Below are 27,505 nucleotides of genomic sequence, written 5' to 3'. Positions count from 1 at the left end.
TCAGCAGAATTTCTCCTGGGAGGCTGGGGGATTGTACTGAAGACAACAAGTCATTAATCAATGTGTAGTCACCTCTAAATCTGCTCCACTCCACACGGAGGGAACGGTAATTCCTAGCAGACAGACTGAGTCATGGTAGGAATGACCACACAGGACGAGAGAGAGAGGGGATAATCAGTGGGGAACCAGCCTGGTGAACAGACTGGACCACCGCAGACCTGGGTTCAAGTAGTATTTGCTTTCTTTGAAATACTTTCTGACTGTTTGATTGAGTATGCCTGGAACGCATATGAGCAGGGTGGTGTGGAGGAGAAGCACCCATCGCTCCTCTACTGACAATACAGTTCACATTACACCTTCCATAGATCTCGGCCTATAGGCTAAAATCGCGGTAGCTGCGGTAAAGACCGGTTGTTTTGTTTGGTCAAAAGTTAAAAACATCTTATCAATTAATGATACACACAAAGTCTGATCAACTCTAGACATGTAGTACTGTTTCAAAGATATTGTCTATCATGAACTAGCATCTTGTCTGTGTTGTTTGAGCTTCTCTCTCCGGGACAGAGTGGTGGAGTACAGCGAGCTGCAGGAGGTCGGGGCCGATGAAGAGTTGCAGGATGAAGAATCGATGAAGAGCTGTAGGATGAAGGGCCAATGAAGAGCTGCAGGAGGTAGGGCCAATGAAGAGCTGCAGGAGGTAGGGCCGATGAAGAGCTGCAGGAGGTAGGGCCGATGAAGAGCTGCAGGAGGTAGGGACGATAAAGAGCTACAGGAGGTAGGGACGATGAAGGGCTGCAGGATGTAGGGCCGATGCAGAGCAAATGTGTGTGCCTGAGTGAGCACATTTTTACACGTTACTCTGTCTTTGGAGAGGGGTACTATCTTTTTGCTTTAGAAATTATTCTGCCAGAGATAAAATATTATGCTCAGCCTGTTTATACGGAATAAATAATTGAATGGAATCTCGTAGTCGTCAGTGCTATCCTTTCAAGACTGAGGCCCTAGGTCTCTTTCTTACAGGTGGGGTTTGAACTTTTAGGACTATTCTATTGCTTTCATTGTGCAAGGCAAGTTCAGTCAAGCCTAGCTAATGTATTTGAAAACAAATAGTATATGAACCCAGGTCTGTGGACCACATAAGGCTTTGGTCACAAGCTGTAGGACTGGACAGACCAAAGTCAAATATCCATGAAGCTTATTATGGTAGAGATGAGAAATGCTGGGCATGTGTACAGCTAGCAACATATAAACTCAGCAAAAAAAGAAACATCCTCTCACTGTCAACTGCCTTTTTTCCCCAGCGAACTTAACATGTGTAAAAATTTGTATGAATATAAGATACAACAACTGAGACATAAACTGAACAAGTTCCACAGACATGGAATAATGTGTCCCTGAACAAAGGGGGGGAAAAATCAACAGTAACAGTCAGTATCTGGTGTGGCCACCAGCTGCATTAAGTACTGCAGTGTATCTCCTCATGGGCTGCACCAGATTTGCCAGTTCTTGCTGTGAGATGTTACCCCACTCTTCCACCAAGGCACCTGCAAGTTTCCGGACATTTCTGGGGGGAATGGCCCAAGCCCTCACCCGCCGATCCAACAGGTCCCAGACGTGCTCAATGGGATTGAGATCCGGGCTCTTCGTTGGCCAAGGCAGAACACTGACATTCCGGTCTTGCAGGAAATCGCGCACAGGACGAGCAGTATGGCTGGTGGCATTGTCATGCTGGAGGGTCATGTCAGGATGAGCCTGCAGGAAGGGAACCACATGAGGGAGGAGGATGTCTCGCACAGCGTTGAGATTGCCTGCAATGACAACAAGCTCAGCCGGATGATGCTGCGACACACCGCCCCAGACCACGACGGACCCTCCACCTCCAAATCAATCCCGCTCCAGAGTACAGGCCTCGGTGTAACGCTCATTCCTTCGATGATAAACGTGAATCCGACCATCACCCCTGGTGAGACAAAACCACGACTCGTCTGTGAAGAGCACTTTTTGCCAGTCTGGTCCAGCGATCGTGGGTTTGTGCCCATAGGCGACGTTGTTGCCGGTGATGTCTGGTGGGGACCTGCCTTACAACAGGCCTACAAGCCCTCAGTCCAGCCTCTCTCAGCCTATTGCGGACAGCGGGAGCACTGATGTAGGGATTGTGCTTCCTGGTGTAACTCGGGCAGTTGTTGTTGTTGCCATCCTGCACCTGTCCCACAGGTGTGATTTTCGGATGTACCAATCCTGTGCAGGTGTTGTTACACGTGGTCTGCCACTGCAAGTACGATCAGCTGTCCGTCCCTTCTCCCTGTAGCGCTGTCTTAGGCGTCTCACAGTACGGACATTGCAATTCATTGCCCTGGCCACATCTGCAGTCCTCATGCCTCCTTGCTGCAGGCACGTTCACGCAGATGAGCAGGGACCCTGGGCATCTTTCTTTTGGTGTTTATCAGTCAGTAGAAAGGCCTCTTTAGTGTTCTAAGTTTTCGTAACTGTGACCTTAATTGCCTACCGTCTGTAAGCTGTTAGTGTCTTAACGACCGTTCCACAGGTGCATGTTCATTAATTGTTTATGGTTCATTGAACAAGCATGGGAAACAGTGTTTAAACCCTTTACAATGAAGATCTGTGAAGTTATTTGGATTTTTACAAATTATCTTTTTAAGACAAGAGTCCTGAAAAAGGGATTTTTCTTTTTTTGCTGAGTTTACATGTGTACAGCTAGTACATACACTGAGTGTGCAAAACATTAAGAACACCTTCCTAATATTGTGTTGCACCCCCCACCTGCTTTTGTCCTCAGAACAGCCTCAATTCGCCGGTGCATGGAATCAACAAGGTGTCTAAAGTGTTCCACAGGGATGCTGGCCCATGACTCAAATGCTTCCCACAGTTGTGTCACGTTGGCTGGATGTCCTTTGGGTGGTGGACAATTCTTGATACACACAGGAAACTGTTGAATGTGAAAAACCCAGCAGCGTTGCGGTTCTTGACACAAACCGGTGCGTCTGGCACCTCGTTCAAAAGCATTTAAATATTTTGTATTGCCCATTCACCCACTGAATGGCTCACATACACAATCCATGTCTCAATTGTATCAAGGCTTAAAAATCCTTCTTTAACCGGTCTCCTACCCTTCATCTACACTGGTTGAAGTCGATTTAATAAGTGACATCAATAAGGGATCATAGCTTTCACCTGACACCTGGGCAGTCTATGTCATGGAAAGAGCAGGTGTTCCTAATGTTTTGTACACTCAGTGTATATTATACGTCTTCCAAATCCTGTCCAAACAAGCATCAATCCATATCTCCAACTTCATGCAACGGTGGAGCCGGTTATGTTTGTTGTACATTAATTTCTTTTACTGTAAAAAGAAATTCACCACATGGGCGTATAAGGGGCGTTGGCAAACTCACAAGACAGAATACATTCTAATTTTCTATATGTTTATTATTATTATTTTTTTTATTTTACCTTTATTTTACTAGGCAAGTCAGTTAAGAACAAATTCTTATTTTCAATGACGGCCTAGGAACAGTGGGTTAACTGCCTGTTCAGGGGCAGAACGACAGATTTGTACCTTGTCAGCTCGGGGATTTGAACTTGCAACCTTTCGGTTACTAGTCCAACGCTCTAACCACTAGGCTACCCTGCCGCCCCATTATGAGTCAAGTAATGCGAGAAACTCACAACCCCAGTATAGAGCCACCTCTGGGAATTGTGGGAAATCCATGATGTCATTCATGACCACCATTTTCTCACAGAAGACCACATTCTCATTGTTGGAGGACAGCTAGCTATAATCTGTGAGGTCCCCTGGGAAGACGCAGTTATAAGACGTGTTCAAGCTATAAGTGAAACCCTGTGGTGTTGTTTCCCATGTTAACCCTGCCACAAACATTCACTCGGTTTATTTGGAGTGGTTAACAGCTATAGAGCCACTTTCTCAGTTTTTTTTTAACTATGGGAGAGTTACAAACAGTCCGCCTTCCAATAGTAGTTTGAGAGAATCTGATTTAAAGGGAGAACGTTTTTATGAGATTTCTTTTAACACAATCGCTAAACGACACAATGTTCTTGGACTGTATTGCGTTAAGATGGCCAAATCCAAATTAGCAGCCTATCCAAAATCATGATTTACGAGCAGCTGGCTAATCAGATCCAATCTGCTTGATAAATCACAGAGCTTGTGAATCTTATGTAAAAAAAATACCCCCTAACGATCAAATCCCAAAGATAATGAATTTGTGTGTGTGCGCGTGCAACATGCGTGTGTAACATGCGTGTGCATGCATGTACAGTTGAAGTCGGAAGTTTACATAAACCAGTTTTAATTACTCCAACCTAAGTGTTTCAACCACTCCACACATTTCTTGTTAACAAACTATAGTTTTGGCAAGTCGGTTAGGACATCTGCTTTGTGCTTGACACAAGTCATTTTCCCAACAATTGTTTACAGACAGATTATTTCACTTATAATTCACTGTATCACAATTCCAGTGTGTCAGAAGTTTACATACACTAAGATGACTATGCCTTTAAACAGCTTGGAAAATTCCAGAAAATGTCATGGCTTTAAAAGCTTCTGATAGGCTGACATCATTTGAGTCAATTGGAGGTGTACCTGTGGATGTACACTGCTCAAAAAAATAAAGGGAACACTAAAATAACACATCCTAGATCTGAATGAATGAAATATTCTTATTAAATACTTTTTTCTTTACATAGTTGAATGTGCTGACAACAAAATCACACAAAAATTATCAATGGAGGTCTGGATTTGGAGTCACACTCAAAATTAAAGTGGAAAACCACACTACAGGCTGATCCAACTTTGATGTAATGTCCTTAAAACAAGTCAAAATGAGGCTCAGTAGTGTGTGTGGCCTCCACGTGCCTGCATGACCTCTCTACAACGCCTGGGCATGCTCCTGATGAGGTGGCGGATGGTCTCCTGAGGAATCTCCTCCCAGACCTGGACTAAAGCATCCGCCAACTCCTGGACAGTCTGTGGTGCAACGTGGCGTTGGTGGATGGAGCGAGACATGATGTCCCAGATGTGCTCAATTGGATTCAGATCTGGTGAACGGGCGGGCCAGTCCATAGCATCAATGCCTTCCTCTTGCAGGAACTGCTGACACACTCCAGCCACATGAGGTCTAGCATTGTCTTGCATTAGGAGGAACCCAGGGCCAACCGCACCAGCATATAGTCTCACAAGGGGTCTGAGGATCTCATCTCGGTACCTAATGGCAGTCAGGCTACCTCTGGCGAGCACATGGAGGGCTGTGCGGCCCCCCAAAGAAATGCCACCCCACACCATGACTGACCCACCGCCAAACCGGTCATGCTGGAGGATGTTGCAGGCAGCAGAACGTTCTCCACGGCGTCTCCAGACTCTGTCACGTCTGTCACATGTGCTCAGTGTGAACCTGCTTTCATCTGTGAAGAGCACAGGGCGCCAGTGGCGACTTTGCCAATCTTGGTGTTCTCTGGCAAATGCCAAACGTCCTGCACGGTGTTGGGCTGTAGGCACAACCCCCACCTGTGGACGTCGGGCCCTCATACCACCCTCATGGAGTCTGTTTCTGACCGTTTGAGCAGACACATGCACATTTGTGGCCTGCTGGAGGTCATTTTGCAGGTCTCTGGCAGTGCTCCTCCTGCTCCTCCTTGCACAAAGGCGGGGGTAGCGGTCCTGCTGCTGGGTTGTTGCCCTCCTACGGCCTCCTCCACATCTCCTGATGTACTGGCCTGTCTCCTGGTAGCGCCTCCATGCTCTGGACACTACGCTGACAGACACAGCAAACCTTCTTGCCACAGCTCGCATTGATGTGCCATCCTGGATGAGCTGCACTACCTGAGCCACTTGTGTGGGTTGTAGACTCCGTCTCATGCTACCACTAGAGTGAAAGCACCGCCAGCATTCAAAAGTGACCAAAACATCAGTCAGGAAGCATAGGAACTGAGAAGTGGTCTGTGTCTTGCTAATTGCCTATAATTTCCACCTGTTGTCTATTCCATTTGCACAACAGCATGTGAAATTTATTGTCAATCAGTGTTGCTTCCTAAGTGGACAGTTTGATTTCACGGAAGTGTGATTGACTTGGAGTTACATTGTGTTGTTTAAGTGTTCCCTTTATTTTTTTGAGCAGTGTATTTCAAGGTGTACCTTCAAACTCAGTGCCTCTTTGCTTGACATCATGGGAAAAATCTAAAAGAAATCAGCCAAGACCTCAGAAATCAAATTATGACCTCCACAAGTCTGGTTCATCCTTGGGCGCAATTTCCAAATACCTAAAGGTACCACGTTCATCTGTACAAACAATAGAACACAAGTATAAACACCATGGGACCACGCAGACGTCATACCGCTCAGGAAGGAGATGCGTTCTGTCTCCTAGAGATGAACGTACTTTTGTGCAAAAAGTGGAAATCAATCCCAGAACAAGAGCAAAGGACCCTGTGAAGATGCTGGAGGAAACGGGTACAAAAGTATCTATATCCACAGTAAAACGAGTCCTATATTGACATAACCCGAAAGGCCGCTCAGCAAGGAAGAAGCCACTGCTCCAAAACCGCCATAGAAAAGCCAGACTACGGTTTGCAACTGCACTTAGGGACAAAGATGGTACTTTTTGGAGAAATGTCCTCTGGTCTGATGAAACAAAAATAGAACTGTTTGGCCATAATGACCATCATTATGTTTGGAGGAAAACAGGGGAGGTTTGCAAGCCAAAGAGATTCTCAATGAGTGTTGATGAAATTAGTCGGATTATGATCTTGACGATGAATATAGTGACGCCCACACAGAATGAGCCACACTTTTGGCCCACTTTGCCTTACAAGAGGTTACAGCATTTCACAATGTGCTGGCGTCTGCGTTAGCCTAGATCCTCTACCGTGACCACTGTCCCTCACCCGAAACCACTCTGGATTATGTGGCTCCTGCTTTTCCCCCAATAACTATTCTAGAATTGCAGGATACTGCAATGACCTTATCACCACAGCCATAGTTACGGAATAATGAAACGACTAGGATCTTTCTAGGGAGAGAAGAAACTGTTTCAGACCAACTACCCTGAATGCTATCTGCCAGCATTCATATTTTGAAACCATTTGGAATGGAGGCCGAGAAAAAGATCCCAGAACTGATTTTAGGGTTCTACGTTATTGCCTTTGCTCTTGATATAAGACCTAAATTCTTGATCTCGACGGTACTAGTCATAGCCAAAAATCTGGAAAGGGATATTTTTTAAACATTTTTCTTCCTTCCCAACTTGCACCCGACAAGTCAAAGTTGTTGGATAACTAGCAAGTAATATACTGGTTCATAAAGAAGTGATTGATCCAATACATTCTCAGTAGGAATCTGGCACGTTGGCAGAAGCATAACCCGCATTCAAATGTTTGTTTTCTATTCATATTTTCATGTCTACGGATTTCAGTCACCACCAGATGACTTTTTTTTTTATCATGTAACACTAACAAACCTAATGCCAGATCTTGTCAGTTGGTGAAAAATGATCGATAGATTAGCGCTAGCCTAGAGGCTTCATGATGTTATTGTAAGGCCCAGAGTGGACTGATATTGCTAATATTGTTTTTGATCAATGTTTTGTTGTTCCATACCTCAATATTCCAGCGGTGATGTCAGCGGTCATTGATCACTTCAATTATCAGTTGCACTTGGCCTAGATGTAAATAACATTCTCTTATCCGACTTCTCAGTTCACTGTGGACGGTCATGTGTGTTGGACATGCGTCACATCCCTGTCCAAATGAAATGCATTCAACAACGCACACAGCCGATGCTGTGGGATGACTTTTATTGGGTGTGTCATAGGTCCGTCCGCACTATGCTCACGAATCTGCTCAGCAAATCAGTCCCAGATGCCCCTACTGCCACCGCATTCCTCCCAAACAAGCCTGTTACACAGCCTCCCAAACACCACAACAGCCCTGCTCTGGATCAACACACAGGCCTGGTACACAGCCTGAACCAGCTAAAGAATAACCCCAGAACAGCACTCACAAACTAGGCCAGAGAGACAGCAAACCATGCTCTACCAACTAAGCCATAGAATGTGTATGGAACCATCGCACAGGGAGCCCAATAGCTTGCTAGGTCCTGTCGGTGAGCACCAGTATCACTATCTGTGGTGTCATGGTCAACAGTACACTGCTCAGTACTGTTTTAACTGAACAACCACAATCTCCGCCGGATTAGAACCTACAACCCTTTTGAATATAGTGCAGTGTCTTAACCACGGGTCCACCAAGCCACTGCCTAATGTCAGAGGCAAAAATAAGAGATAACAGGTTTTATTTAAACATTTTATTCCAAAAGACCTGTGATGCCACGTTATAAATGGACCCCTATAGGATGTTCAGACAGACCGTGAACAGTCCTACTGTATAGTTCAACATGATTGTCTCTAATCCCTGTGGACACTAACATGCAGAGGTTAGTTAGCCAGTCTGACAGAAGACTGGAGAGGGGTTAATACTGTTCCTGTCTATTGCCAGCAGCACAAAGATAACAAACACATACACCTTACAACTTCCTCATCAAAATGACCATCAGAAGCTGCGACGGTAAAATTGACCTAGCTAGTGTCAGACAGAAGCCGGGTGTACTTAACAGCCTTTAAAGAAATAATAAGGAATTGATATCGTCCATCAAAACTATTTTCCTATTGCATTATGTACAATTATTACAGTTTAAAACATTGGAGCAGAAATAATAAAACATCTACAGTACAATTTCAAGGTATAAAAATAAATTACCAATCTCCAGGAGTATTTACAAAGACAAGTTTCTCTACAAAATGCAACTAGGTCTCTACAACATCAAGTAACTGTGCTGTTTAAACTCATAGTCTAATTCTATTAACTAAAACTTACAAAAGCACCTCCAAAATGGCTCAAATGTTTAGCACCTAGTATATAATACATTTGGCCTACACTACATGACCAAAAGTATGTGGACACCTGCCTGTCGAACATCTCATTCCAAAATCATGGGCATTAATATGGAGTTGGTCCCCCCTTTGCTGCTATAACTGCCTCCACTCTTCTGGGAAGGCTTTCCAGTAGGTGTTGGAACATTGCTGCGGGGACTTGTTTCCATTCAGCCACAAGCGCATTAGTGAGGTCGGGCTGGCACTGATGTTGGCCGATTAGGCCTGGCTCGCAGTCGGCGTTCCAATTCATCCCAAAGGTTCGACTGAGTTGAGGTCAGGGCACTGTGCAGGCAAGTCAAGTTCTTTCACACCGATCTCGACAAACCATTTCTGCATGGACCTCGCTTTGTGCATGCGGGCATTGTCATGCTGAAACAGGAAAGGGCCTTTCCCAAACTGTTGCCACAAAGTTGGAAGCACATGTCGTCTAGAATATCGTATGCTGTAGCGCTAAGATTTCCCTTCACTGGAACTAAGGGCCCTAGCCTAAACCATGGAAAACAGCCCCAGACGATTATTCTTCCTCCATCAAACTTTACAGTTGCCACTATGCGTTTGGGCAGGTAGCGTTCTCCTGGCATCCGCCAAACCTAGATTCGGCCGTCGGACTGCCAGATGGTAAAGCGTGATTCATCACTCCAGAGAACGCGTTTCCACTGCTCCAGAGTCCAATGGCAGCGAGCTTTACACCAGCCAACGCTTGGCTTGGCGCATGGTGACCGTAGGCTTGTGTGCAGCTGCTCGGTCATGGAAACCCACTTAATGAAACTCCCGACAAACAGTTCTTGTGCTGATGTTGCGTCAAGAGGCAGTTTGGAACTTTGTAGTGAGTGCTGAAACCGAGGACAGACGATTTTTACACACTATGTTCTTCAGCCATCCCATTCTGTGAGCTTGTGTGGCCTACCACTTCACGGTTGAGCCGTTGTTGATCCTAGACATTTCCACTTCACAATAAAAGCACTTACAGCTGACCAGGACAGCTCTAGCAGGGCAGAAAACTGACTTGTTGGAAAGGTGGCATCCTATGACGGTGCCATGTTGAAAGTCACTGAGCTCTTCAGTACGGGCCATTCTACTGCCAGTGTTTGTCTATGGAGATTGCATGGCTGTGTGCTCAATTTAATACACCTGTCAGCAATGGGTGTGGCTGAAATAGCCAAATCCACTAATTTGAAGGGGTGTCCACACACTACTGTGTATATATAGTGTATTTTCAGAAACCATTAAAAACAAATACTAAATTCACTTCATCATTTGGAGGAATTTGACATTGAAAAGAAAGTGAAAAGAGCAGAAAGTGAACAAAGAAAAAAGGGGGAAATAAGAGGTATTGAAATCTCTGGTTTTCACTCCTGTCCAGACAAGACAAGACATGACATAGGGACTTCCTATGAGAGGCGACATCGTCAGGCTCCTTCGGAGTCTCTTGATTGGTTGTTCTTAGTCTCTAGAAGAACATCCTGTAACAACAGGCAGCACTTTACATTAGTTTACAGTTATGCATTATGTGTATGCATATCATGACTTCTAACACGGTCCACCTCCACCCACAGTCATTCGTGTAATGTAAGCATTCCTTTACATACACAGAATGTTTTATGGGAGGATGCCGAACACTACATCAAAAACAAAGGCAGTCTGTAACCTTGTAAATGATCATACAGGCATAATAAAGGCCCGGTGCACAACTTAAAAAAGAATGTCTTATTTATCAAGGGAGTGGTGATGAGAGGTATTGTAGTGGTCAGAAAGGTCCAAAGCAGGGGATGACACTCAAGATGCAAGAAAAGGGGTGGAATGCTTCATCTACAGCGTAGTATTTTCTACTGGCTGACAACAGTGACTGGCGCCACCAGGTGGGGAAATAAATAGCAGTCACATCATTCCTGAATCTTGAAAGCTGTACTTCTCAGATTACTCCTGACACAGAAATCATAACGACAACACACCATAACATGACCCTACTGAATGTCAGGCTTCCTCCTCTCACCATCCCGTACCCCAAAAAACAACTTAAGTAGTACTTTACACCACGGGGGGGGGGGGGCATTCTTCAGGGAACCATATACCTTCTTCACTTTGCCTATAAAGCATCTACAACACTGCTTGTAAGAATAAAAGTGAGGAAAGACTTGAGAGATTTTGTTTCTAGGTGATACAAAGTCAAAGCAGCATGCAAGGTCGACGTGGGGTTCAGGATCACATCTCTCCACAGCCATTGGGCGTTCATATTTAGCTCTGTGCTGCATGGCCATCTATTACAGGCAGAATGTAGCCCTCATTCACAAGCTGTGTAAACAGAGTAGCACTGGCCCTCAGGGATCACTGGGCCAGTACTGAGTCTAGGAAAACACACCGGCTGTGGTAGCTATGCTCACATTGCTGCTGTTGTTGTGAGTCAACCAAAGTATGAGTTATGTGCACGTCCACAGGCACGCACACTATTTGGAGAGTTAATGATTAGCCCTAATGGTCTCTGCCTCAAGATTTGCACCCCCCCCTCCAGTGCATGCACGCATACACACCTGTATATGTTGGGGTCCAGCAGTACGTGTGTGTCCTGGGGCAGCTGGGAGAGATGGACCACCTTGGTCTTCTGCTGCGGCCGGTCACTCTCATTCACCCACACATCAGGTAGTCTGGCAAGAGGGAGATTGAGAGAAAGTGAGAGGGAAGGAGGAGAGAGACAGAGAGAGAGGTGGAAGAGATGAGTCAGTACAAATCCAGTCTCGCAATTGGTTCCGTGGCCTCTAAGCTGGTGTCTGACTGGCATCAGCTTAGAAACGGGTTAAGAGGAGATTACAGTGGTACATATGCATGCTTCCTAAAGCGCTTGTCTAACTAAACGTTGTGTTTAGGTGTTATCCGTGGGAAACAATGGGAGAGGATCAATACCAGTACTGGGCTCCTCTACTCCTGCCAGTGTGTGCGTCACCAGGAAAGCACCCCGGGGGAGAGTGTTGGGGAGATGTGAATGAGCGGTGCTTGGTTCATCATTAGCAGACTGCTTGGCTATAGATCACAGATTCAGAGAGGGGCAGATGAAAGCCCCAGGTGGAGGAAAGGAAGAAAGAGGATGAAAGGAGAAGAGAGAGTGGTGATAAAGAAATGGAGAGGCGAGAAGGGGACCATACCCTTGCAAAGGGACGAACACAACCGAAACAAAAACAGCAGAAAAGCACCCAATAACATGGTAGGAGACAGAGAGGGCAAGGTCTCAGCTGTCTCCTGTTACGGTTTAAAATCACAGCAAATACAATGCTCGCTGCAGAGGACTGTGTACATAGGGTGCTGCTGCAACTCTGTAGCTGAGAGCTACAGTAGGAGTGACTACAACATCTGTTAGACATTCTCCATGGTAGTGTGGGTGACGGTTGCTTTTACAGCAACATGGTCCTTAGAGGGACATATCCAACTCTTAACCCCTCACAGGTTCTGAAACGAGTGCCGCAATACGTCTCTCGCTCCTCCTCCCCCTCCCTCCATCCAAAAATTCCAAAGAGAGGTTAATTTTGGACATGTACCACGACAGCGAGCGTCGTTTTGGCTTTTAGCCCGTTTCCTGACCGAGAAAGTTGTTTCTATCGGAGATGAGCTCTCGGGGAGAGGGGTTTTAGACGGAGCAGAGTTGAGCTGACAGCCCGTTCCTCCGGCTGAGAGACTAATGGCTAGAGACGAGGAGGGCTGCGTCTCAGCCTGAAGTGACTTCCTCTCCTCTGGCTGAGAGACTAATGGCTGAGGTCTGAGGAGTAGGGCTACGGCTCAATAGTCTGAAGTGGCTTCCTCTCCTTGTCTCCTTACCTTCAATAGGTTTTCTGATAATATACTATGCTAACTACATAGCTAACTTACAATATTCCAGTCTGAAACGCACGTAGCTGGTTAGGAAAGCTGGTATGCTAGTCAGGGGGAAAGAGACAGGCGAGCTCTTGGTCCTTAATGCTCTAAACTGGGCCACTGATGCGGGCAAAAGGAACAGAGAAAGAGTTAGAGAAAGGGATGAAGGGAAGGATGGAGAGAGAGATCACAGGGTAGCTCCCACGAGATGAGTGAACTCATCCAGATCACTGACCCTTCTGGATGGAGGAGACGCTAACCTAGGTATCCTCCTGTGTGTGTATGGGGTGCGGTGACATGTGATTGCCTGCCTCCTGCCCCCAGCCACAGGACAAACTGTCTAACCACCACTAAACGCCTGCTGACATTTACAGAGCAGGGGAGGAGAAGGATAGGAAGATAGGAGGGTAACCCTCTGCTTGCCAGTAGTACAGGAGAGAAAAGGGAGCGAGGGGAGAGAAGAGGACTGTGGCCTTGTGTCTGCCAACAGGAGAGAGATGAAGAGCAGGATGTGGGGAAGAGAGGAGGGTGGAGAAGAGGGCAACTTACATGTCCTCAGGAGTCCAGTGGAGGAGGACTTTAACCTTCCCAGAATCTTCCTTCCTCCTCGCTATTACCTAGAGACAGAAGAAGAGAGTCAAGACACCACCCAGTAACAGAGACATTGGAAAACAACATTGTTGTTGAGGTCATACTGGAGACACACACCATCCCTAACCAAAGGTCTGATGCTGATGGCAAGTCAGTAAAGGAATGAGACACCTGGTTCCAGTCTAATTGAGCCAGAGTCAATCTGTCCTCCCTCCCACTCTGCAGACTAACACTGTTACCTCACTGGCCTGAAGACGCCAGTCCAGCAGCTAAACATATACACACATCCCCTGTGTGGTAGGAACAATACTGCCCCCTGACTGACGTTAGTGCATTCCACAGTTCGTGAGTGTGTGACCCTGGAACAAGGTGAAGACTAGGAATGCTATTTATCTTTAGAAACACACAGCAAGTAGCTAGTTACAGCGTGAAAAGACGCTACACTAGACTCTCTCAGGGTTTTATTTGCTTATAGTTTAGGCGTAGACAAGGCCTGCTGGGTTTGCCGAGCTACCCAAAGTCCTTGCTTCAGCCAAATGCTACGCCACGGTCGTCAATTTCTAGAACGCCAACACATTCTAACCATTCTGATTGGTCCCAGAAACTGATGGGGTGGGTAAAGCAGTGTTTTGAAAATGGAATTGGCTTTGATACTCTGATTAGAGACAATCCATATTGCTGACGACTGTTTTGTAACACCCCTCATTTTGACATCACCACAAACGACTTCAATGGCGGAAGAAGTGAACAGAGCAGCGGAAGAATTCAGTTGGAGTCGTCAGGCAACTGCTGGGTTCCTACGCTGTCTCTCTCTCTCTTGATCTCTCTGTGAAAATACTGGTAGAAGCACTCCAACTGCATGTGTAGGGGAGAGATGGAGGGTGGAGGGGTGAGGGAGGAGAGCGGCGTGGGGGTCTGTTTTTTAAGCGGCTCCAACAACAGGCCTGGCTGGGTCTGGACTCTGGCATGTACGTCAGAGCAGTGCGTGTGTTTCGTGGGAGGGTTGCTGGCAGTTCCCTTATTAGCAGTTTAATTAAAAAGGGGCATGGGAGTCAGTGTTATTCCCTGGCTAGGCCCTTCATTTTCCACAGGCCTCAATTCTGCACACATTAACTCATGAGTTTAAACCAGACTGCTGGTAATACATCAATTTTGGAAAACAAGTTGTGTCATACTCTCGTATTATTACTGAGAAAAATGAGATGGTGATGCTTTTAAAATCAGCATTTAATCTCAGCAGGCTTTTTATTTGAAATAAATGGTGGTTTAATTGACCCCGGGGAGCCAGTCGACTGCCTGCCCCTCTCCCAGCCTCTAGTTGGCTCAATGGAAGTTCCGTCAACTTCTAGTGAATCTTTGTTTTCATTTCAACAACTTTCTACTTGTGATGTGCTAGACGCCACGAGGAAGATCGCTGTAAAAAACAACAAAAAACACGGGCTGATTCGCTTGATCCTTTCTTGCTGCAGCTTTCTGATTGTAGAATCTTTAACACGTTTTACCTTACAATTATTTCTGGTGCCATCCCCAGGGTCTGGAAAGTGGCCCCACATACTCCCCCTTCAAAAGATGGTGACGCGTGTGACCTAAATAATTAGCGCCCCATTTCCAAACTCTTGCCTTGGTAAATACTCAACTTAGATCCTTTTCAACCACAAAATGTATTTCAATTATACAACGGGTGGGTCTAATCCTGGATGCTGATTGGTTAAAACCGCATTCCAGTCGGTGGCTATACCACAAGTTACCATAGCTAAAGCTATGACATTGAAATGCCTATTTCCTCTGTGCAATCAGCCCAGCCAGGCATAGCTGCCAGAAGTAGGGGTGCTGAGGGTGCTGCAGCACCCCCTGAAAAAAATCGGAAAATGTAAAACATATATAATAATAACACACAAAAGTAGTGTACTGTGCCTTTACTAGTATTAGTGTCAGGACTATATCTCGTGGAAAGATTAAAAAGTATGAATACATTCATCAAAATAAAGTTAATGAAAATATGTCTCGGTCCTCGTGCCATTATATCCTCCAAACACCGGCTTCTCTGGCATCATCACTTAAAAGTAAATCAGTCATGTTTCAGACCAGGTTATAGCACCATCTCTGCTACTCCTTTGGTTTTAAATTATGTTCTTAATTGTTTGGATAAGAAGTAACACTGTGTGGCCCTTTTTGTTGACCTGTCTAAAGCCTTCAACAGTGTGTTTCACGCATTACTTATTCAGAGGTGTTCATCAATTGGCCTGGACCAGGCTGCGTGTAGCTGGTTTGAAAATGATTTTTGCCTAATTTCAGGTCCTTTATTAGCAGTTTAATTAAAGGGGCATGGAACCAAAGTGTAGAGAATCATTGTACCATCTAAACCACTGGCAAATTATTTTCCATAACCAAAAATATTGTATTTTCAGTTGTTTGATGCACTTGTACAAAACCTAAAGTAAGACGCAAAAAACGAAACTTTGCAGAAAGCACATATGTACCACTTCGTTGACTGGCTTTCAACGAGAATGACAGATCTACAACCCACATTTCTATGTGAATTTGGTTTGGGTCACCTAAAAAGTTACATATTACTGCTTTAAAAAGTATACCGTGTGTATTTACTGATGGTGTTAAATCAGGTTCTCTCCACATAACAAAGGGAATCCTACAGGGATGGATTCTTGCTCTGGTTATTTTCACATGAACAATATAATTTATCTGTTAAAAAATACATTCACCTGTATGTAGATGACACTGTGGTGTATGCCATTGACCCCATAGCTGACCAGGCTCTGTCAGTGTCAATCTGCCTCTAATGCCCTGCAGAAAGCCTTTGATGAACTGACATTGGTACTTAATGCAGGTAAAACCAAGGACATGTTCTTTTCCAAATCACATAAAAATCTGAAGATTTATGCATACGTACTTTGTAGGGGTGTAATGGTACCGAACCATTTGGTCCAGGGACCTCGATTCGGTCGCACTGAACCCGAATGACTACATAAAAACAACAATTATTACAAAATAAAAATACTACGTCTTTAGGCTATGCATACGCTGCGTAGTAGGCCTATGCCGCTTGAGAAAATCTGAGCTAAAACAAACATTTCAGGCTATTCCGTTAAAACGATCACCTATGCAGACAGAATCAGAATTGGAGGATCATCAACAATTGTTTAAATCTCCAGTTTAGGAACACTTAGGCTTCCCAGCAGATTCAACGGAGATGGACAGAACGTTGTGGATCAAACGTTAACAATATGTCGCCACGCTCAACAGGAATAGCCTATGCAGCTGCCAACACCTCAAATGTTGTTGACACATTTACTCTGACATCACTCGAGTACACCGGAGCAAGACAGAAACGCAAAGAAACACAGTCTCACCTCTGCATTCCAGCATTCCGTGGCAGCTGATTCTGACCGGGCCAAAGAAATTACAAGAGCGATAGGTAGGCTATGTTTGTATTTTTGACAGTCTTTGCTTTATAACCACGGCTATGCACCGATTCACGGTGATTGAGAAGAGGGTTTCAGCGCCTTGTGAAAGTGCTTTAGCCACGTTACGAACTTCCCTCCTGCACCAATTTAAGCAACCAGGTTGTACCCGCTCTATATAAGCAAGCCAAAAACGAAGTTCAGAATGAATTGGCCAACGCACCCTGTGTTGCGCTTACTTCACAGTGACAGCTCATCACATTACCCACGCATAGGAGATGTACCGTGCTACAGACATGCCCCTTTATGAGTCACAACTGCGCATCTGGCACTGAAGAAGGAGACAGTGTCATGGTGTGTTCGCAACCAAGTGGGAATTTACCACATAAGACTGGGCAAAACCCACTTGAATGGCCCTCCAACTGGTACTTACTTGTGGGAAACTTGTCAATGATCTGAAGCACACACTTCTCCCACATGATTACCACGGACGTCACCTGCTAAGGAAATGGCCTCGAACAGCATTTGGCATTTAAATGGAACAAAATATTTATAAAAAGCAATCTATTGTGGTTTGCTGAACAAAAACATTTTTTACAAGCACTTTTAGTTTATGGTTGATACAGCTTGTAGGCCATTAGCCACTGGCATTTCTCAACGAGTTCAAATCACATGAATGTGTCCAACTGCTATTTATGACTAAACAGCTCGGAAATTCCCACCTCCCAGAAGGTGACCAATGCAGCATCAGAGTGGAAACTTGAGAGGCCCACATAACAATCCTGCCACAACAGAATGACAGGAATATTGTGAATGCTAAACATTGTGAATGGAACTTCATTTTCCCTCGCTGTACTGAAACTGAACCGTGACCCCAAAACCTACCGAACCGTGGGTTTGATGAACTGTTACACCCCTAATACTATGGATGGTGCCCTCATTGATCGTGTCCCCTCTTACAAATATCTGAGCGTCTGGATTAACGAAAAGCTCTCTTTCAAAAGCATGTTGATGAATAAGGTAAGAAATTAAGAATTAAAATAGGCTTCTTCTATAGGGCCAGGCTCCCCGTCTTTCGTTAAATAGCAGAGAAACAAATCGTCCTGTCAACATTCATTCCGGTTATTGACGCTGCTGCCACGGTACTGAAGCCATTGGACACAGTTGATCACAGTGCATTATTACAGGTGATAGGTTCCGTACACATCACTGCATTTTGTATCAGAAAGTAGACTGGCCCGCCGTGAAGTCTCGTAGATCGATGCATTGCGCTCTTTTTTTGTCTATAAAGCCCTCTTGCATAAACTTCCATCATACCTTAGCTCATTGTTAAACTTCAGACATACAAGTTACCAGACCCAGACTCAGGGATGGCTAACCCTGGAGAGCCCTTCAATCTCCACTGAATTAGGTAAATCTGCTTTCATATTGCGCCTCATGTGGAATAATCTCCAAAAGTCCTTAAAATTAAAGTTGGTGCCTCTAGAGAAATTCAGGCAGATGTTCGAGAGCCTTTTTACTGAAGAATGTGTTTGTTTCATATGCTTGTGTTTTGCTTTTCGTGTTTACTTTTCATGTATTGTGTAATTGATGTGTGTAAAGATGTGTTTAATAGTGTAATGGTTGTGTATTGATGTGTTCATGTAAGGCCTCATCTGCGAAAGAGACCGTGGTCTCAGCATGACTCCCAGCTTAAATAAAGGTTTAAAGAAAAAGACAAATAAACTCCTCTGTGCAGCTGAGACCGTAATACTGTAGGTCTGTCGTGCCCTCTGCTGTCTGAACAGTGAAGTACAGTGTGTGTGTGCAGGACCATGCATGGTCTGCTGCCGCTGGATCCCTGACCATGCTGTGGAAGACGACGGTGATGGTGTGTGTGTGTGTGTGTACTACTAACCGTGCTGTGGAACACCACACTGTGCCCGTTGCCCAGGCTCTCTATATGTGTAGCCAGGTTGAGGCAGATGGCCCGGTGTCTGATAGCATCCATGGTCTGGGCATCAAAGAAGTCGTGAGGTCGTGCTGGAGGGACAGAACACACTGGGGTGAGAGAGGGGGAGCGTTAAACTGAGGTTCATAGGTCAGAGGTGATTAGCCAATCAGATGGATCTGACCCTCGTAGATATTCATCAAAACGTTTCCCACCACCTGATTGGTTAAGACGCTTGGTTTGAAAGCCAGGCAACCTGATCAGCGAGTACATGATTGATTGTTGTATGATTGAGTGTGTGCGTGCATATCTGTGTATGTGTACACATGCTTGCATTTGTGTGCGCGCGCTTGTATTACCATCCTCGTGGGTACCAGAAATTCCAAATAGTCCCCGAGGACAAAGACTATTTTAGAATTAGGGGTTAGGTTTACGGTTCAAATTAGGGTAACAATTAGGGAAAATAGGATTTAATGGAAATCCATTTTAGGTCCCCATAAGGATAATAAAACATATGCTGTGTGTGTATTGCGTGTGTTTATATGTGCGTGTTTCTCGGATACGTACGTAAAGACCTCCTGCGTTTATTCTTGAGTTTCCGCCTCTTGTTTAGCCCCGCCTTCGAAGGTGAATCCTCCTTTATCTTGGCCTGATTGGCCAGCTTGTTGGAGTTCTGGGAGCTAAAGTGGGTAGGTACATGGCGCGCCAGCCCCCCCTGGGAGGCAAACGTGGCATTGCAACCCCCCACCACACACTGGAGATAGAGACAACACCAGTGAGAATACAGACTAGTAGATAGCTTATACAAGAGCACTTACATACAGTTGAAGTCGGAAGTTTACATACACCTTAGCCAAATACATTTAAACGCAGTTTTTCCACAATTTCTAACATTTAATCCAAGTAAAAATGCCCTGTTTTAGGTCAGTTAGGATCACCACTTCATTAAGAATGTGAAATGTCAGAATAATAGAGAGAATGATTTATTTCAGCTTTTATTTCTTTCATCACATTCCCAGTGGGTCAGAAGTTTACGTACACTCAATTACAATTTTGTAGCATTGCCTTTATATTGTTTAACTTGGGTCAAATGTTTTGGGTAGCTTTCCACAAGCTTCCCACAATAAGTTGGGTAAATTTTGTCCCATTCCTCCTGACAGAGCTGGTGTAACTGAGTCAGGTTTGTAGGCCTCCTTGCTCACACACACTTTTTCAGTTCTGCCCACACATTTTCTATAGGATTGAGTTCAGGGCTTTGTGATGGCCACTCCAATACCTTGACTTTGTTGTCCTTAAGCCATTTTGCCACAACTTTGGAAGTATGCTTGGGGTCATTGTCCATTTGCGACCAAGCTTTAACTTCCTGACACTTGTCTTGAGATGTTACTTCAATATAACCATATATTTTTCCTCGCTCATGATGCCATCTATTTTGTGAAGTGCACCAGTCTCTCCTGCAGCAAAGCACCCCAACAACATGATGCTGCCACCCCCGTGCTTCACGGTTGGGATGGTGTTCTTCGGCTTGCAAGCATCCCGCTGTTTCCTCCAAACATAACAATGGTCATTATGGCCAAACAGTTCTATTTTTGTATCATCAAACCAGAGGACATTTCTCCAAAAAGTAGTGGCTTCTTCCTTGCTGAGCGGCCTTTCAGGTTATGTCAATATAGGACTCGTTTTACTGTGGATATAGATACTTTTGTGCCTATTTCCTCCAGCATCTTCACAGGGTCCTTTGCTGTTGTTCTAGGATTGATTTGCACTTTTCGCACCAAAGTACGTTCATCTCTAGGAGACAGAATGCGTCTCCTTCCTGAGCGGTATGACGGCTGCGTGGTCCCATGGTGTTTATACTTGCGTACTATTGTTTGTACAGATGAACTTGGTACCTTCACTTGTTTGGAAATTGCTCCCAAGGATGAACCAGACTTGTGGAGATCAGCAACAAAAAATTCTGAGGTCTTGGCTGATTCCTTTTGATTTTCCCACGATGTCAAGCAAAGAGGCACTGAGTTTGAAGGTAGGCCTTGAAATACATCCACAGGTAAACGTACAATTGACTCAAATTATGTCAATTAGCCTATCAGAAGCTTCTAAAGCCATGACATTTTCTGGAATTTTCCAAGCTGTTTAAAGGCACAGTCATTAGTGTATGTAAACTTCTGACCCACTGGAATTGTGATACAGTGAATTATAAGTGAAATAATCTGTCTGTAAACAATTGTTGGAAAATTTACTTGTGTCATGCAAAGTAGATGTCCTAACCGACTTGCCAAAACTATAGTTTGTTAACAAGAAATGTGTGGAGTGGTTGAAAAACGAGTTTTAATGACTCCAACCTAAGTGTACGTAAACCTACGACTTCAACTTTATATAATACTAGTATTGGTCTTTCTATTTGATGAAATCTAGGTGATTTCCTTTTCAATAAAAGTTCAAACGGTTATAATACAGAGGAAACTGTAGGCCTGAGTATAGAACCACTGTTCAATGGAAGCATTCAGAATAATATCATGCATTAGCTTTACACAGGATAGTGTGTGACAGATGTGTCTTGTGTTAGAATGATTATAATGCTCTCCAAGACTAGAATAATCTATAGCACATGACATGTACATACATGTACGGGGCCTTCAGAAAGTATTTACCCCTCAACTTTTCCCACATTTTGTTGTGCTACAGCCTGAATTTCAAAATGGCTTCATTTGAGATTTGGTGATACTGGTCGACACACAATACCCCATAATGTCCAAGTGGAATTATGTTTTTTTATGTTTACTAATTCATTCATTTAAAATGAAAGCGGAAATGTCTTGCGTCAATAAGTATTCAACCCCTTTGTTATGGCAAGGCTAAATAAATTCAGTAATAAAATGTGCTTAAATCACTTAAGTTGCATGGCCTACGTGTTTAATAACATGATTTTTGAATGACTACCTCATCTCTGTATTCCACACATACAATTATCTTTAATGTCGAGCAGTGAATTTCAAACACTGATTCAACCACAAAGACCAGGGAGGTTTTCCAATGCCTCGCAAAGGGCACTTATTGGTAGATGTGGGGGGGGAGGGGGGGGGAGCAGAAATTGAATATCCCTTTGAGCATTGTGAAGTTATTCATTACACTTTGGATGGTGTATCAATACACCCAGTCACTACAAAGATACAGGCATCCTTCCTAACAAACTCAGTTACTGGAGAGGAAGGAAACCGCTCAGGCATTCACCAGGAGGCCGGCCCATGGTGACTTTAAAACTGGTACAGCGTTTAATGGCTGTGATAGGAGAACACTGAGGATGGATCAACAACATTGTAGTTACTCCACAATACTAACCTAATTGACAGACTGAAAAGGGAAGCCTGTTCAGAATATTCCAAAACACGCATCCTGTTTACAATAAGGCACTAAAGTAAAACTGCAAAGAATGTGGGAAAGAAATTAACTTTATGTCGAATACAAAGCGTTACGTTTAGGGCAAATCCAACACAACACATTACTGAGTACCACATCACATTTTCAAGCATGGTGGTGGCTGCATCATGTTATGGGAATGCTTGTCATCGACTAGGACTTTTCTTTAGGATAGAAATAAACAAAACAGAGCTACGCACAGGCAAAATCATAGAGGAAAACCGGGTTCCGTGGGAGACAAATTCACCTTTCAGCAGGACAATAAGCTAAAAAACAACGCCAAATATACACAGGAGTTGCTTACCAAGATGACATTGAATGTTCCGGAGTGGCCTAGTTACAGTTTTGACATAAATTGGCTTGAAAATCTCTGGCAAGACTTGAAAATGGCTGTCTAGCAATGATCAACAACCAACTTGACAGAGCTTGAAGAATAAAACAAAAGAATAATGTAAAAACATTGTACAATCCAGGTGTGAAAAGCTCTTAGAGACTCACCCAGAAAGACTTACAGCTATAGTCGCTGCCAAAGCGGATTCTAACATGTATTAACTCAGGGGTGTGAATACTTCTGTAAATTAGATATTTCTGTATTTCATTTTCAATAAATTAGCAAAAATAAATAAAACCATGTTTTCACTTTGTCATTATGGGGTAGTGTGTAGACGGGTGAGAAAAAACAATTTAATCCATTTTGAATTCAGGTTGTAACACTAAATTTGGAATAAGTCAAGGGGTATCAATAACTTTGTGAAGACACGGACACGAGGATGTGGTTTGCAGAGTCAGTGTCATGTGTGTGTGACAGTGAAATGGAAGAAAGGAGGGCGGTTTCACACCTTGAATGGTTTGTCTCCGCTGTGTGAGACCATGTGTCTTTGAAGCCAGCTCTGACTGGTCGACGGGGTGTTATACACCTTGCAGCCCTTCCACAGACACACAAACACCTGGCGAGAGGACAGCAACACGGTGACACACACATAGCTTCACAGGTCACTCGCCACCTAGCTCTTATGAGTTACCCAAGATGCAATGTAAGAGACTAAACGTCCTACGAAATTCTACTATCCTAGAGAACTGTAGTAGTTGGCAGAAGGACATGTCATATATAAATTCAATGACAGACCATTTTTAACTGAAGCACCTAGAAACCCAATCCCCCCATAAACTGACCCCCGCCCCCACTCTGAACCTAAAGTTCCAAGAGAGATAAAACATCAAGCTGTCTTTTATACAGCCAGAGTCTATAATGTACCGCAGTACCTTTCATCTGGAGTTAGTTTAACACAGGATGTTTGGATTATCTTCAAGATGGAGAAGTGGAGGGGATTGATATTTTGAAGACAGGGTTGTGGTGGTGGAGAAGAGGGGTGGAGGCATAAAACTAGGAGGTGTAGAAAGAAGAGGATAGAAGAGGGTGAGCAGGCAGGAGGACAGAGAAGATGATTTAGGAAGTTGATTTCCTACACTACATACCCCTCCTCGTTGTCCGTCCACGTGCACGCCCCTGATGTGCTCAGCCAGGTCTGGGCTGGTGGTAAAGAGGAGCTGGCATTGGTCCCAGCAGCAGGTGTATGCCACGCCCTTACCCACCGACGGGGTGGCGGTGGCAGGGCCGTGCCCGTTCATCATGGCAGGTGTGGAGCGCCCGCTGGACGCTGTGCTCTCCATGTCCATCAGAGTACTGCTGATACTGAGGGAGGGGGAGGGACAGTGAGAGGGGGAGGGACAGTGAGAGATGGGGTCAGCACAGAGATCTGTTGTACTACAAAACAAATCAAAATGTTATTCTTCACACGCGCCGAATACAACAGGTATAGATAGACCTTACCGTGAAATGCTTACTTACAAGCCCTTAACCAACAATGCAGTTGAGAAAATATTTACCAAAAAGTAAAAAAATAAGAGCAACAATAAAATAACGAGGCTATATACATTGGGTACTGGTACCGAGTCAATGTGCGGGGGTACAGGTTAGTCGAGGCCATTGAGGTAATATGTACATGTAGGTAGGGGTAAAGTGACTACGCCTAACAGCGAGTAGCAGCAGCGTAATGGGGGGGTCAATAAAGCCATTTAATTAGCTGTTCAGCAGTCTTATGGCTCGGGGGTAGAAGCTGTTAAGAAGCCTTTTGGACCTCCGGTACCGCCTGCCGTGCGGTAGCAGAGAGAACAGTCTGACTAGGGTTGCTGGAGTCACGGACAATTTTTAGGGCCTTCCTCTGACACCACCTGATTTAGAGGTCCTGGGTGGCAGGACGCTTGGCCCCGGTGATGTACTGGGCCGTACGCATTACCCTCTGTAGCGCCTTGCGGTCTGTTCTAGTCATAGGTTTGGACAGCCTCAGTCACTAAATCATGGTGATTTAGTGTGTTTATAGCATGTGCCAACACAGCTCTGAGCAGTGTCGGCACATGGTATAAACACACCATTAGTATAGTTTATGTCCGTGTGTTGACTTCTCTGGGGCATATGAGGTTTAGTATGCATGGTCTACAAGGAGGGATGTGAGGGTGTCATGGCGGATTTGAATCTCATGCCATTATAGATGTAGAAGTATCCCTCTCCGCCCTCACACCCACACAAAGCTTCTCAGAGAGCATTAGTGACTCAGTAATTTTACCACGTTGGACTGAATGAAGAGGTGACACACACACACCTCGTAAGGCTGCCTGCCTCCAGCTGCTCCCCTGCTCTGTTCCTGAGGTCCTCAGTGCCAGCAGGGGAACAAAAGTTACATTGAGACCATGCAGCTGCCCAAACAGCAGAGCTCTCTCCTCCATTCACTCCTTTCTTACCACAGGCCATTCTGCCCTGGCCAGACAAAGCAACGCGCCATGACGGGAGAGGGTCGAGGGGGAAAGAGAGAAGGGGGGAGGGGAAATTGGATCCTCTCTCCTTCAGATACTACACTTCAGTCCCTGAAGCAACACGGGGACTTCAGCCTTTGTGCTAACTGGGTTTCCTTTTGTTAGCTACCCTCGACAGGTCATCGCATGACTACAGACTGAGGAAATCTACCGGGATCCAGAAAGGGGAATTATTCCACTATTCTAGCAGCAAAAGGAGATGGGTGGACATCGGGGGTGTGTGAAATCGTTGATTTCTCTGCTTCCATTTGAATAAGAAATTTATGTGTATATGGTTCTTATCCGTTGGCTCGTCCAGTGATATTCAGACGGTGTGTGCAGGGGCAGATCTGTGTGAATTATTAGTATATGGCTGATAGGACCCTATATCTACACTGGACTTTTGCATACAGGCTTCATGCTATAGTTTATGTCTGTGTGTTCTATTGTTACATGCACATAGTCAGGTTCAATTACATACACACGTAACTGGAGTTCGCCATAGAGTTAGGACAATCAGATCTGCAAACTCACTGCTTTGGAGGGGCCGCAATAACCCAGAGTAAATTATTTGAAGTTGCATTGTAACATAATTGAGCAGTGAGTTGCATACAGCATTACTCAGTTTTAACACCTTTGATCTGATTCTCTCTCTCTCTCTTCTGCACTAGTTTATGATGCAGTGGAAGCTCCATCTTGGCCATTTCACATATTGTAATGGGGAATTCTGGGTACACATCTAAATATCTCAGAAAGACATGTGTATATGATTCACTCGTTTGTGTGCATGAGGGTGAGATCCTGTGTGTGTGTGTGTAAAGGACTCATCTCAACACAGACATCCTGTAACTAGTCACCCAGCCACACGGCCAAACCAACTAGAAGGCGATGAAGTGTTGTGACCACAGTGAGCCAGTTGACACATCTGTAAGTGTATGTGTGTGTGTATAGATATGTTAGAAGTAGCTCTGTGCCTAAACACCACCCTTCATATGAAAGCTGGGGCCTGTTGGTTGGCTTGTTAGTGAGTGATTCGTTTCTTTGTCTCAGCGCTCCACTTGTGAAATTACTCATGGGACTTTCACCAAACGGTTTTCAAGGATAGATGCCAACTTGGAAAATATTACTTAACTCACTGAATTTGCTCATAAGATAAAATCAAGTCTGAAATGTTCATATTGCTGGTGTGTCTCCTTTTGACCGTGGTTTCATAGTAGCGACGTTATTACACAATGAGCATCGTGGTGGCAATGCTGGCCATACATGGACATCATGTCCAGATGCGCGTGTACGTGCAGCGTGGAACCATTCCATTGTAAACTGAAGGCAAACTTAGGCCTATTCAACTATCGGTTAAAACTATGCATGTTCTCTTGTCAACTGCACATAACGCATAGGGTGCTGATGCATTGTAGCAAAACAAACCCGACTGTTGTGCTAAACTGCTGTTTGGCAAAAGACAAAGTACGGAGATATCACACCACGCTACATAATTGCAAGGATAGTGAGTGCAACTTGTAACAATGTAGCTTGATCAAACGTAAACATCTTATTAAAATTGAATCATTGTTGGAGTGGGCTGGCAACATTGCTGCGCTGCTTTGTATTCAACATTTGGTCGGGTATTAGTAATCCACAGACCTGTCTTCCGAATCCATTCGACTGAGAGGTTCTCCATCCGAGGATGATATCTCGACACTGGCCAGTCTTTTGATACCGCGGTCGGTTTTCTCCGTGGATTCCTCGCTTTTGGTCTTGTCGGAGCTGGGAGGCGAGGACACGCTCTCCGCTCTTTGTTCTTGATTCAGCTCCACGATGCTCTCCCCGGTTTCGGTGCTGCTCGCAGGGATTCCCTCCACGGGACTTTTAACCGGTTCAGACAGTTCACAGGCCGGTTCTTCTTTGTTACCATTTTCCGTGGACAAAACCGATTCTTTTGCGACTGAAGGCTTCTCTTTGCTGTCTCCGTTGCTCACGTCCATTTCTGTTCCGTCCTCGTTGTCACCCGGTTCCTGTTTCGAGTCTGTGGGGCCCTGCTTCTTTTTCCCGTTTTCTCCTTTGTCCAATGTTCCATTTTGCTCGTTTGTCGATGTGGAGTCTTGTTCGGTACCGTTGGTTGTAACTGCAGCCATGTTCAAAGCGCGTAGTAAGCTTTTTTTGTGTTGTAGGCTGCCCCACAAAGTTGGTTCTTTCTCCCAATCGCATGCGCTGCTTCACCACGGGTGTTCAACGGGGACGCTAGGGGAGGAGGCATAACCATGACGTAGTCCCCCACATTGTGGCCGGTTCCACGTGTTTCAGAGAACTATTGTTAGATTGGTTTATATATATAAAAACAAGTGTTCCAGGAACAGAACGTTGGCCCTAATATTTCCCTTTAATTTAAGTCAATCATCACCCATTAACACATTTCAGTCATAAATCTAAACAATTCTTACCACCATACCTGTGCTCAATTCTATTAGTAAGCCTAGCCTATGTGTAATTTCATTTTT

The 27,505-nt window shown here is 44.8% G+C and overlaps 1 protein-coding gene and 1 non-coding gene across 3 annotated transcripts; both read right to left on the bottom strand.

Annotated features, from left to right (window-relative positions):
* Nucleotides 1-7,811: 7,811 nt before the first annotated feature.
* Nucleotides 7,812-27,304, bottom strand: LOC139534216 (zinc finger protein AEBP2-like). 2 transcript variants are annotated; one of them, XM_071333152.1, is made up of 8 exons: nt 26,652-27,304; nt 23,637-23,853; nt 23,000-23,107; nt 19,311-19,497; nt 18,711-18,853; nt 13,353-13,420; nt 11,492-11,605; nt 7,812-10,426 (listed from the first exon to the last, which is right to left on the bottom strand). In XM_071333152.1, the coding sequence occupies exons 1-8, from the start codon at nt 27,140-27,142 to the stop codon at nt 10,414-10,416; spliced, it is 1,341 nt and encodes a 446-aa protein (XP_071189253.1). In that variant the 5' UTR covers nt 27,143-27,304; the 3' UTR covers nt 7,812-10,413. The 2 variants fall into 2 exon arrangements, with proteins under 2 accessions (XP_071189253.1, XP_071189254.1); XM_071333153.1 differs by having other exon boundaries at nt 18,711-18,835.
* Nucleotides 8,084-8,210, bottom strand: LOC139534985 (small Cajal body-specific RNA 14). Its single transcript, XR_011667069.1, has one exon. It is a non-coding gene; the product is annotated as a small Cajal body-specific RNA 14 (non-coding RNA).
* Nucleotides 27,305-27,505: the final 201 nt, after the last annotated feature.

The sequence above is a fragment of the Salvelinus alpinus genome, chromosome 11 (genome assembly GCF_045679555.1).
Source record: "Salvelinus alpinus chromosome 11, SLU_Salpinus.1, whole genome shotgun sequence".
In the NCBI taxonomy this organism is placed as follows: Eukaryota; Metazoa; Chordata; class Actinopteri; order Salmoniformes; family Salmonidae; genus Salvelinus; species Salvelinus alpinus.
Note: the sequence above shows the minus strand (reverse complement) of the source record. Positions and strands in the feature narration are given on the sequence as shown.

Excerpts from the sequence above, each read along its gene's own strand:
- LOC139534216 (XM_071333152.1), bottom strand. The coding sequence starts at position 27,142 with ATGGCTGCAGTTACAACCAACGGTACCGAACAAGACTCCACATCGACA. Across the intron at positions 19,498-22,999 it reads GCGGAGACAAACCATTCAAG|TGTGTGGTGGGGGGTTGCAA; the intron begins GTGTGAAACCGC and ends CTCTATCTCCAG. Across the intron at positions 18,854-19,310 it reads TAAACGCAGGAGGTCTTTAC|TGTGTTCTGTCCCTCCAGCA; the intron begins GTACGTATCCGA and ends CTCTCACCCCAG.